The sequence below is a fragment of the Lepidochelys kempii genome, chromosome 3 (genome assembly GCF_965140265.1).
Source record: "Lepidochelys kempii isolate rLepKem1 chromosome 3, rLepKem1.hap2, whole genome shotgun sequence".
Taxonomy (NCBI): Eukaryota; Metazoa; Chordata; order Testudines; family Cheloniidae; genus Lepidochelys; species Lepidochelys kempii.
Genome location: NC_133258.1, coordinates 197,109,092 through 197,122,151, shown reverse-complemented (window position 1 = coordinate 197,122,151; position 13,060 = coordinate 197,109,092). Strand labels below are relative to the sequence as shown.

The following is a 13,060-nucleotide window of genomic DNA, read 5'->3' as shown; positions in this document are numbered from 1 at the left end:
CACCTTCCTGGCTCCACAATTATGGAGCTAGCCAGGGTAGTCCCAGTTCCTGGCATAATTAGAGCAACTTCAGGGTTGCTCTAATTTATGCCCAACTACACATGGCCGTAAAGGGTTTGTTTAACATCCAGGGATCACCAGAGCACAGTGTAGAATCACTACAGAATCTGAATTCAGCCTACGGATTCCCTTACTCGGAGTTTCCTGCTGCTTTGCCCCATTGAAATGGAGCTGAAGATCTGTCCTCATATCCATTTTAGGAACAGCTTTTCATGCCCTGTGCTTTACATCTTCTATTTTTACTCTTGTCATGTATTTTCAATAAGCTGGATTTCCTTTATAAATCTGGGTTTACTTCTTTCCTATATTTTATTGGTGTTAATCCTAAAAGTAAATCTATCTTTGGCCCCTGTAACTTGAATATTTGATGTAATATTTGCATTCAGGGGGAAAAAATCTTTGATATGGTCTTGACCTTAACGATTTTGAAAGTCAAAATCTGCATACCAATGTAAAGCCTGATCTCTCCTGCTGAAATAGCATTGACTGACTCTCACAATTAGGCAATAACTCTTGTCCATGTTACTTTCTTTGCAAAAAAAGAAAAGAAAAGTAATACAAAATCTTCACTGCAGATTATCTAGAATAATTTAGAATCCTATATTATTATATTGCTTTGTACAACTCAGAAATGAAAAACTGTTTAATGAAAATATTAAATGATATAATAATAGCAATTTCACATCAGTCAGTCATGCACAGCCAATTATGTTATATTAAAATCTGAAAACTGTGCCAAACAATATAGGGGTCTCTAGCTGTGGCACTTAAGCTAAAGTTCAGCATGACTTACAGTCTAGTGGTATTAGTTTGCTCTATATTTTCACCCCTAGACAGTAGGCCAAATATTGGTCTGATGTAAACTGATTTGATACGCCACTGAAAACAACAGAGCAGCACCCACTTACATTAGGTATAAATTTGGCTCCAAAACTCCATTTGTTGTTATTGACCAATGTTTGTAATTGTTGCTTTGGATACCTTGAATTGATTTTACATGAAATTGGAATCATTCCTCATACTTGGAGCAAGATGGGCCAGTCAAACCAAGATTGAAGTCACAGGTGTAGCAGTATGAAGAAGAATGCACTAGGTATGGGACTGGATTGCTCAGAGGATTGTAAATGGCATATAGCGTCCTTCACCTCTGTCACTAGTTTGAACCCAACACCCATTTTGGACTGTTTGAAGGCCGATGTGAAATAAATTTGGTGGTCTCCCACTAGGTGTCCCCATCACAACAGCTGGCATTAACTGGCTCTCTTGTTGATGTTCTCAGCATAGATGTACAATTGAATAGGTCAGCAAGGCTGTTTTCTCACACCTAGATGTGGTCCCTTGTAAGGGTAGAGGCAGCTTTGTGTGGTAGTTTGATGTAGCAGTGGGGAAGCTTGCATTGCCACTTTCATATTCACTGCACTGGGCCTGTAGGTAAGCAGAGGGCTTCCTTCCCTAGCACTTTCAGTACAACACATTTTATGAACACTGAATTAAAGCACAACCAAAAAGAATGTGGCAATTTAGACGATAACTCTACATGTCATGATCATAAACAAACACAGTGACAGTGGAGAAAAGCCTGGTGCTCTTGACGTTTTTGTCATTTACTTTAGCGGGGCCAGTGTTTAACACAGTGCGATTACACTTTGGTGTAAACTTTGACAATTTCCATGTAGATTTGTATTGTCACCCCCAATTACTGGAGAGATGCTTTAATTGTGAAGCACTCATATTTTGATTAAGGTTACCATTTGATGAAACTCTAATTTACTGTAGCTCTTGATTCAGGTTTAACTGAATAATCCCTTTTAAATCATAGCAAAATGTGCAGTCCGACTATGAAAGGAGACCGCAAACTGCAGTCTAGCAGATATCATTATGTAGCAGTTTCAGTCCAAACTAAAACAGCAACAAAAAGTTCAGCAAGGGCTAGTGTGGACAGATTTTACACCAGCAAGATAATTTGAAAAATCTATACATGTTCCATTCTACTTCCAAACGTACTGTCATTCTATGAATGAAATGAGAAGCTGTGCAGGTAATTAAATATTTGCCTTGGGGAATTATTTGCAGTTAATTAACACCACACACTTTCAGTGCATACCTGCTCTGCAGATTATTAAATTTAGATCAGATGTTAACTGCCTGATTTCCTCACTTATCCATCAAAAATTGTTCTCGGCAGGCTTAAGGAACAGCGTCCTATGGTGGCACTCTGTGCTATTTTAGAAGAAGGAAATGTGTGGAAGTGGCGCTCTAATATATAAACAAATTGTCTCATAACTCTGCTTGTTAAGTTTCCTTATAGGAATCTGTCAGCATGGGACAGTTTTACTGACTGGCACAACGTTGGGGTATGTTTTCCTCTTGATACATATGCCCACATCCCCTCTTATTGTTATCACTGGCATTATTATCATCTCAAGAGCAGTATTTATCCCTAAAATTTGGAAAATTTCCATTCACCTTTGACTCTGTGGCCTGTGCTAGCAAGGGTCAAAGGCAAAGCTGTGCAGAAAATGATCCCCAAATGTCTCGGTGATGGGTTGAATATAAAAACATAGACTTTATAGGCCCAGTTGAACAATATATTATCATATAGTTGTATAATGTTATTTTCACCACTATAAATGAAACAGTAATGGTGTGGGCTGTATTGCCAAACATTTTCCTTCATATCTTATTAACATTATGCTCTATTTGTATGTTAATGAGATCTGCAGCTAGTGCAGAAGAATGGGAGTTCAGACTCCTGGTCTAGTTGTTCTTATGACACTGGCTCAATGTACGATCTTGGACAATTCACTTAGCTGGGTCTCAGTTTCTGCATGTACTAAGCAAGTGTACTAACATCATCATCATCAGGAGTGAAGTCTGGGACAACTGATGTCAACAGGACTTTTGCCATTGACTTTAATAGGGCTAGTATTTCACCTAAGATATAATAGGGGTTAATGTTTTTAAAGTGCTTATATGAAAAGTGCTACTGTAACCCACACACCTCCTGGATGTGGTGTTCTGTCCCATCTAGTGGCACCGAGACCACTTAGAGAGAGAGATTAATGAGTCTGCTCTTCAGCCTTAGCTAATAGGCAGATGGTTTTTAGCTCATGCAGTGGAGGCTCTCGTACGAAACTCCAGAGGTCCCTGCCTGCTGAAGACCAGGGTCTGTCAGTGTTACACTACTGCTATTTCCAAGAAATGGATAATATAATTAATCAAGTAGATGGGTTATTTTTCCTGTTGTTGGCCATATCTTTGTATTATTTCGCTTGTTAGAAATTAATTTTGTGATTCCATGCTGATTTTCTTATATTTTCTTTACACTTAGCTCCTTGTTAGAAGTCAGTAATGAAGACAACATAACAATAACTGTACAGTTCCTGAAATTAATTTGAGCAATTTATACCTGTGCTATGCTTTTTTTAATTATATTTAATATTATGTTTAAACAAAAAGAAATGCCATCAGAGTAATTTAATACCAAATATGAATCTAGTATTTTCAAGTGCTGGATTCAGGTGTCCTAAGTAGTTTTCAGATGTTGCCACCAGAAAACAACTACAAGATTATTTTGTTTGTTGTTTTTATCAGATTCCTCAAAAGAGTCCGAAGCCACACAAGAGAATGACCCAGCACATCATGCAATGTGTGAAGAAGATCAAGATGAAGGTAAGGTTACCTGTTGAAATTCTTTAAGATGCAAATAGTGAATCAGTTGGGAACCTAAATTGTTTCAGTTATAGCCTTCAACTTTTTCACCTGTGACCTTTGTTGCCTCAGAAAAATGTCTACTATAGAACTAGTAGATGTTATATGCCAATCAGTCTTGATACTGTCATCTCTAGTGTTACTGGAAAAGGAACAGACTTCCAGATATCTTATTTTAGCCATGTTGATTCTGGGTCGCCCCAGAGCATTATATTTTTGTTACCAGAAGCCTGCTATATTGGTTTCATTGCTTTATGTAACTTGAGTGTCAAGTACAGGTGGTTTGAAGCAGCTGCTAATCCATTCTCTGGTGACAGCCAAAAATCTTTATCAGAGAAGGCTTCAGAGCTCCCAATGATAGACAATTCATCATGGCTGATGCATCAAAATCAGTATGCTCGCAAAAAATAGAACACTATAGTCCAGAGTTTCCATTAAGTGTGGTCTGTTTTGACTACTACTTCATACTAAATACTAATACTGGGGAGGACTTTCATACATTTTAGAGCTATTTGTTTTTAACTTTTATAAAGTGACCCCAATGTTATAATTTCTAATTAGAAAGCAAGCAAGCAAACTGGCTTCAGAGAAATATGCTGTATATTGGTTTTGTACCCAGTTTTAGTGTTCTCTCTTCTGTATGCACATAAGTATCCCATTGATGTTATTTCCAATCTTTGATGTTAACAGGACAACAGGATGTTTCCACAATTGATGAAATGAAAACTCAGACAGATTCCCAGAGCTCCTGCATGGAAACAGAAGGTATGAGAAATGCTGTATAAACAATGAGTAAGATAACAGTGACTCATGACTAATTATCAACAGAAGCTGTGCTATGGCATTTGAGGTACCACAGTTATGTCTCTATACCTAGAAGGCCACATTCATTGAATTGCCCTTCCTTATGCCAGATCCAAATTTGGCTCCAAATAGGAAATAACGATGGTATCTCCAGTAACTCTCAGTGGTAAATGCTGACTTTTTAATGGCATCCATTGTAAAAGTAAAAAGTTAAGGGCTAGATTGTGCAACCCCTACTCATGACAATGAGCACTTAGGTCCCTATCATGCCAGGTGATGAACTCTCTGGTACTAGTCCAGCAAAATATTTAAGCACATGCCTACCTATAAGCATGTGACTTCAGCAGGACTAGTTAAGCTTAAAGTGAAGCGTGTGCTTTACTGGAGTGGGGCCAGAGTGCCCCTTGCAGGATTGAACCCATGTTCACTGGAACTGTCCCTCAGCCTCACTGGCACTGCTTACATGAATATTCAGCAGTGTGAAAAGGATTCTACAATCTGGTTCTATGCTGATGTTTTCAAGGATCATATATTCATCATTTTATTCAACATGAGTTCTGAACAACAAACTGTCTCACTTCTGTTTCCCATCACATCCTATTCAGAGCCCTTGTCAAATAAAGAGGATGCAATCAAGGTCGAGAAGCCAATGACTCCTATAGTAGATGAAAACAAAGAAGAAAGCAAAGAAGAAGAGACAGGTAAGACTTTCTATACATTAGAGGTAGGCAGAGAGTTCAAGTAGGCTGTTGCATGAAATCCAAGTTCTCTTGAAAGCTGTGTTTGTGTTGGTAAGCACAGCTATTTTTTGTTTTACTACAACAAATTTAACTACGGCAACAATTTTCTTAAATGAAAGACATAGCAAATGAAGATGATATTTTAAGTCTTTTTTTCCAGGTGGCGTTAAAATGTTGTTATGTATTTGGTTGGAAGCCACACAAGAAAACATAAGGGGCAGGAAAGTGATATACTCAAGTTTCAAAATAGCTTTGAAATAAACACACAAGCTGTTTATTGTAGGTTTTTTACATTTACCTTCAAAAACTGCTGATTAAAGAAGCAATTTATCTATATTTAAGTATCCTTTCTCTTAAAGTCAGTGGAAGTACAATACTGAGTGTAGTTGCAATAACTGGATATTTAAATGATTTATGAGGTTATAAATAGAGATTTAACAATTAATGAACTGAAGCTAGTAATTCTAGTAAAGAAACCAATATTTGGAACACACACACATAGAGTCCTGCTGAAGCAGTAATCTTGTCCGAGAGTACAGTATTTAAATCACTATTTATTCTATTGTTAAGAAACACAGAAGTTCAATTTTCAGAGTTTTAGGAATTCTTGTGGGAGTCCTACATCCAGCCAATCATTTATAAAAGTCATGCTCACATAAAAAAAGCAATATATTATTGAAATAATTCTCTAATTGTAAAGCAAATGCAATTATATGACCTTCCTTGGTAGAACATATAGGTCAATTACAGCTTCATATTAAAACCCAAACATGATCTTTTCTGGAAATCCAGGTCAATACTAACTAGATTTTCCTAATGATGAACTCCTTTTGCCAACCACGTTGATACTGACTTAGTTGCAAACTCACGTTAGTAGTATTGACACTTTTCTTCATTGCAAACCCAGGTTACACTCCTCTTTGCTTAACAGCATCTTCTCTCTCTCTCTTTTTTTAATGCAAATCCAACTTGATACTAATCACACACCTCTTTACAACAAGTATTGCTAACGGTATCTGTGTTGTGTTTTATTACTGACAGTGATAATGTAATCAATATAATACTTCAAATCCAAGTAAATAGTACTCCTCTCCTTCAATGCAAATCCAGGTTTTATAAAATGGACTCATTCTAATTGCAAATACCAGAACCATTATGTTAGTTTCCTTCTCATAGAAATTATTTACATTTTATTTTATGCCTCATCAAAAGCAACTTTTGCACAAAGTGTACTTTCATATTTGTACATTTCCTTCTCTTTAATACTTTACTGTCCCCTACAGCGAGTGACTGTCATTTAGCTCTCAGTGGATAGATTAGATTTCACCATCTGTTCTACCTAGTATGAAAATATGCTGCATTAAAGGAGGTAATGTCAGAAAAGAGGTGTTCTTGGCACTTTTCCTGTCCCTTATTTAAAAGCTTCTGGGATCAACTAAGTTAAAGGGTCTTTCTGAACATTTCAGATCATTGTGGTTTAGGTGTATTAATGGTACTTACATATCCAAAGTTCATTGATGTTCATGGAAAGACACCCATTGACTTCAGTGGATTTTGGATTGGACCCATAACAGGAGGAAGTACTGTGTTGATTCTACACATGGATAAACTGCACTTGGATAAACCTATAAATGTTTCTTATAGTTTGTTTTGAAATGCATCCTCCTTTAAACTACCTCAGGCTGGGGAAATAAATCAATGCTTTTTAAAAATCCAGACAAGGGAAGGAAAATAAGGCTTTCCCCTTGTTTTATTTCATACTAATGTGTATAAAAATGTGTAGATAATTTTCACAACACATGTTGTAAGCTGCTTTCAGGTTTGATGTGCACAGATGCCGCAACATTAGGTTTCAAAGTTAGTCAGCTTGTAAGATGGATCTTGAAAGGAAAGTGGGGTGGGGAATTGAACAGCAGTTGATGCAGATAAAATAGTACAATGAGTATGTCCCAGAGAGACTTCTAATGGCAAGAGTTCGCCTGGCATAAATAAGAGATTTTATATATAACAGTGTCTCATCGAAGCAAAGAGCTGCCTCAAACTAATTCAGTTAAATGTTTTCAGCAGCACCTGCAGGACATTGGAAGTAGAACAAAATAACATATTTTTGACTAGCAACGCTGAAAAAGAAGATAATACTGGAGTGTTATTCCAATGAAATAAAATCCAGTCATACTACTTTGTTTTGATATGAAAAGTGTGCTTTTGATCTGTGGTAAAACTTCATGTGTATTCCAATGTAAAGCAGTGCAGAATGCCATCCTTGTCTGCTCGACATCAGTTCCGTTTTAGGACTAGGCTGAGATATTAGGCTCATCTTGGACGGATATGTACCATGTCATCATAAGAGGAGTGATTGGATTCATGGGAGTTGTCTGTGACCATTCCACATCCATCAGTGGAGGTATGGGACCAGCTAAATGGATAACAGGGGTCAGATCCCCCTTGCCAATGCAGACCCTGGTGGAAGGGTGTCTGCATATTCAACCTCTCCTCCACTGATAGCCACCACAACCTGAAACATGGTGGCTACTAGTCAGAGGGCGTGTCTACACCTGTCTACACTTACCGGGGATCCATGCTGCAGCCATCGATGCACCGGGGGTTGATTTAGCAGGTCTATTGAAGACCTGCTAAATCGACCGCAGATTGCTCTCCCATCGACTCCAGTACTCCACCAGAACGAGAAGCATAAGGTAAGTCGACAGGAGAGTGTCTCCCATCAACCCAGCTCAGTAAATCGACCTAAGCTACATCAACTCCAGTTGGTGTTGCAGAACTTAGGTCGACTTACCCACGCAGTATAAATAAGGCCAGAGAGAGGGCATGTACAGGACGGCTGGGTGAAGCAGCATTGAATCAGTGCGTGCCTTCAGCAGTCTCTGCTGACAGGTCTGTTATGGAACCCTTGGTAGAACCTAGTGCTGCCATCCTGTGCCAGAATGCTAAGGGGAGGGCAGGTTGAAATGCCATTTGCCTTTCCCTGGGATGTATTGAGCCAGCAGCCTGCACTTCCTTGTGCCCATGGGGTTAACCCAGGCTTATGCGGTGATGCATCCAAACACACACATTTTTTCTTTGGGTACATTTCTGATACTATATAAAAATGAGATCTTTCATTTCCATCCCATATATTAAGATAGATTTTTTTGGTTGAGGTTAATATTTTTCCTGTTAAACCTAGGCCATTTATATTTTGTAGTGCAAGCTTGGTTTCTCTCAATGTATTTTACAATGAAAAACACTTGGTGTGAGTTCTATAAAAATATTTTTTTTCTGAAACACTGATAAAAATCAGGGTTAATATTATAGAGGTATCTTTTTTCATACTTTAACTAAAAGTTAATATATTACTTGGAAGCAAAGAAAGAAAAAGAGAGACAAAGCAAGATGCATTCTAGAGTAACTTTCTTCAGGTATTAGAATCCACTCAATACTAGTCTACAAAACAATAATGAAAACCTGCATTTCTCAGAAGATTAGGGAACAATCTCAAATCCTTTTATGATCACTGACCAAATAGGACATACGGGAAATGCCATACGAATGCTTTTAATCTTCAATTTGGCAATTCTTATATATACGCTTGGAAATCTTGCCATCCTTTTGTAATGGATGGACATGCAGGCTTTAGTGGCATTTTGAATCAGCTCAGTTTTTTTGGTGTTATTTTTAACAGGGCTAATAATTTATAACAAATGAAAATGAAAGTCATATTACTTGGGTGTATATATAGCTGTTTCCTAGCTCTGAGCCTACTCTCCCCACTTACATACTTAGTCTCTCCTTATATAAAGATATTGGATCTGATGATTTCTCTCATCTGTCAACCTTAGAGCCTGCTCTACCCCTTGGAGGACAGTATTATGTGAACAGAAGTATCCATTATTTGCCCCTTTTCTGTATGTTGGATAGAATATTGTCTGTTTTCTTATTGCCACCCCATGATATTATCCTACAATTATCGGAGTTTTGGATAGCTCAAAAACATGTTTGTAATCTCTTTTGTCAGAGCAGTTCTGTAGGAGATTTCTGTCTCTTCATTCTAGTCTGGAAACCAGTGCCATTTTCCCAACATCACCTCCTCAATTTGAGGTGAATATCCTCAGTAGAGGTCCTATTACTGTGACACCTGGAATACTGCCCCACTCAGAAAAGTGAGAAAGTAAATTCAGAGTAAAATAACTGTGCCTTCCACTCTCTTGTATGCACAACGCACAGCTGCTAATTTAATGGAATAATTCTTATAAATGAAGGATCCAATTTGGGTAGCTGCTCACTGCCTACACTAGATAGTACAAATGTTTACTTTCTTGTAGGGGTCTGCAAAAGAGCAGAAGCAGAACTGCACTGAATAGTTAGACACAACCCACCACTGAAGGGCACTTTTTAAAGTGCTGTAATGAATCCATATAGAGGCTAAGACATATTACAGTGTCCTACCTATAATTTTGATCCAGAGCTGCCAATATATCTACCAGTGAGTAGGCAAGTAACTGCTTATCCATCATTTGATCCATTCTTCATTTGAACAGCTGAGTTCCAGGTCTTTCACCCATAAATTCTTTAGAAATGAATAGGTGCCTTTGCAGTATAAACTTTGAGAAAATTATATATCCTTGAAATCTGGTGAGGAAGATGTCTCAATTTTTCTAATATATACTTGCTTCAAGGATTTTCACATACATTTGAAGATATTGACAGAAGTCATAAATTCTTTGCTATGTCATTGTTTGCTATGATAAAGAAACAAAATAAATCTCAGAAAGATTTGAAACAAAACTGACATCTTTAGTATGGAGCCACAGTAGTTGTAACTAGCTCTTTTTTGTAAACCCAATTTCTTCTCATCTTCAACACCTTCTCTAAAGAGCTGAAATGGACAAGACGTGTGGAGAGGTGAGATTTTAAAAATGAGAAGTTCTTTGTTTTTTTGGAAAAATCTAATCTATTTTGGAATTTCATGTATCTAAAATATCTTAAATTAGAAACTCCATATGTGTTTATTGAGTTGTCCTAGTGTAACGTCAACAGACCCCAGTCATCAGTGGGCAGGATCAAACCTGGGACTTTTGAAGCTTAATATATGAGTCTCAACTTCATGAGCTAAAAGCCACATCTCTCTTAGCTAAGGTTGTAGCAGACTCATCAATCTCTAGCTAGGTGCCACTAGAAGGGAACAGAGTGCCATACCAAGCAGGTGTGGGTTACACTAGGAACAAAGGGATTGCTGTACTGAATCAGGCCTTTGGTCTGTCTATTCTTTGACAGCGGCCCATGCCAGCTACTTCAGATGAAGTGCAAGAAGCCCTAAAATGAAATGCCTTAGCCTTTCCATGGGAGAAGTTTATTCCTAAGCCCCATCACTTATGTCCTGATGCATGAGGGTTTAAAGACCTCATATGTTTTTAATCCTTTGTAATCCAAGATGATGTGGATCTGACAATCTTCTGCGGATACAAAGCAGTAATAGATAATACCCTCAGGAACAAGGAGGAAGCGGCTAAGGAATTGTGGCTGAGGGTAGAGTGTTCCCAGGGCAGCACAGCTACACATTGGCTCTTAAACAGGTCTGATTGTATAAACACAATCTAGCCCTAAATTTGAAATGCAGCACAGAATTCTGCCGCTACCCAGAAAATACACAAAAGAATTATCCCCAGCTTTGAACATTTTGCATGCGGGGAGAAATTCTGTGAAGTCAAAAACAGGTGAATTGTGGATTTAATCTTGTACCGCATATTTTGCAACAGTCTGATTCCAAGCCATATGAAGAAGTGGACTATCAGAAGAGCAGACATGCTGGAAGTAGCTGGGGTGTGATGAAAACAAAGGTCTCAGTAGAAATCCATGCAGAGTGTACCCCCTGAGAATACTGGCAAGTTTACAACATGAATCATTTTCTGTGCTGTTATTTTTCTAGACAACTTTTTAAAAAAGTTTAAAGTGAATTTTGTGTTTGTGATATGAGCCAGTTAAAGAACTTTCAAAGTGGAATTTCAATATCCAATGAATAGGTCCACTATGGTCAATAGCAGTGCAATCTTTACCTTCAGTGAATATCTCTCATCTCTGTTGGAAGAACCATAGCTGGGGTCGAAAAGTAGAGTTGTTTCATTTTCCCCTTTATTGTCATTGCTGACAAAGACTGTACGGTAACTCTATTTTTATGAGATTAGGAGAAATGTTTCCCATAGGTTTGGCATTCTAGTAGGTTTGTATAGAATCCTTGAATGGCTGAGGGTGATGTATTCATGAGTTGCTTTACAAAGTCTGTTAGTTCTGCAGGTTACAGGGCTCTATTCTGAACTCTGTAGGAGCTAAAAAAGGAAAGTCAGCAGTAGCTCCCCTTGTCCCCCAGTAATTCTGCTACGTAGTCTATGGCTTTGCTGAAGAACCTAAACACAGATAGTGGTATGTGAGGCTTTACAAAGACGGTAGCTGCTCTGTATCACAAAAAATATAGTAGTATCAATATATGAATCAATGACCGTGAAGTACTCTGTCATCACAGTGGAATAGACTACTAACAACTACAAGATTCCAAAGTCATAGCTAATCAGTTACAACCCTCTAGGAGAAAATAATGTGATGATATTCTCAATAACTGAAAGAAGTTCTGTTTCTTTTCATTGTTCTCCCTATATCAGGCTAGAATGAGTATCTGTAAAGAACAGGTGGTGCAAGCTCTGTTTTAAATTTTAATTATTTTTCATTTCTTTCACTGGGAGGATTCCATCTTTCAATGTGCTAATAAAAATAGAAACCATTAGGGAATCTTGCAGCTTAAACATTTTGCCACAGTCGTTTTATGACATCTGCTTTGATAGTAGGGAACAAAAAAGAAAGAAGACAAGCAAATACTTTTTACAATGATGGCGTTTAAAGTTTGTAGCGTTTGATTGTTTTCTTCATTTTATTGCCAGCAAGCAAAACAGAAATGCTGTCAAAATGAATTAGCCATTTTTTTCTCCACTTAAAAGATATTGTTAATTCTGAAAATTTTTGCAATGTGGCTTTGTAGCCAGACAGTCAGCCCCCCCCCCCCCCCCCCCCCTCTCAGACCAGCATTGCTGGAAACACAGGAGGAAGCAGGAACAGGGCACTTAACATATATTCCAGCACAGCCTTTGAAGCTGTGAAAGCACAGGTGTGCTGCTACAATGTGCCTCTGGGAACAGATACAAGGATTAAGCTCACAGCAGGCAGAGGCCCTGTGACAGACATGGCTCTTAGCCCCAACTAAATAGCGTGATGCACACACACCAACATCCTAGTTGGGAAAATATTTACCCTGATAAAAGAAATGTCCAGTAGTCGACACTTATTGTTTCTCTCCTTTGCAAGTGTAAACTACTCTTGCGAAAGCTGGCGTCACCCCGACAGACCAGCCTCAATTTGGCATAAGAAAGGAGAAAGAGAATAAAGGAGTACAGAGGTATAAGTAGGGGACCTACAGCACCATGATTTTTGAGTGCTTTTCACTATCTATCTGCTGGTCAGATAAGTGACAGCCTCCCAAGGCTTCTGCAGCTAAGAGGGTCCCTACGCCTTGTCCCTTATTCGTCTTTCCGCGGAATTGAGTGACCGATCCTGGCTTGGCACCGCTGGAATCGAGAGATGCAAGGAGGGTAAGAAGCACCCACACCTGATCTCCTATCTTTAGTGTACACATATTTTGAAATAGAGCTCTATACTTTGCTTTCTTTCTTTGGGATTGTGGCTTCAGTTTTGTAACTTGTTTG

General features: G+C 38.3%; 1 protein-coding gene across 2 annotated transcripts in view; it reads left to right on the top strand.

Annotated features, from left to right (window-relative positions):
* The window catches only part of MACROD2 (mono-ADP ribosylhydrolase 2), a 1,311,577-nt gene that overhangs the window by 1,249,951 nt on the left and 48,566 nt on the right, over nucleotides 1-13,060 (top strand). For both annotated transcript variants that reach the window (XM_073339563.1, XM_073339564.1), the window contains 3 exons: nucleotides 3,655-3,732; nucleotides 4,462-4,536; nucleotides 5,181-5,276. In XM_073339563.1, the coding sequence (XP_073195664.1) occupies nucleotides 3,655-3,732; nucleotides 4,462-4,536; nucleotides 5,181-5,276 (249 nt within the window). The remainder of the gene's footprint in view (nucleotides 1-3,654; nucleotides 3,733-4,461; nucleotides 4,537-5,180; nucleotides 5,277-13,060) is intronic.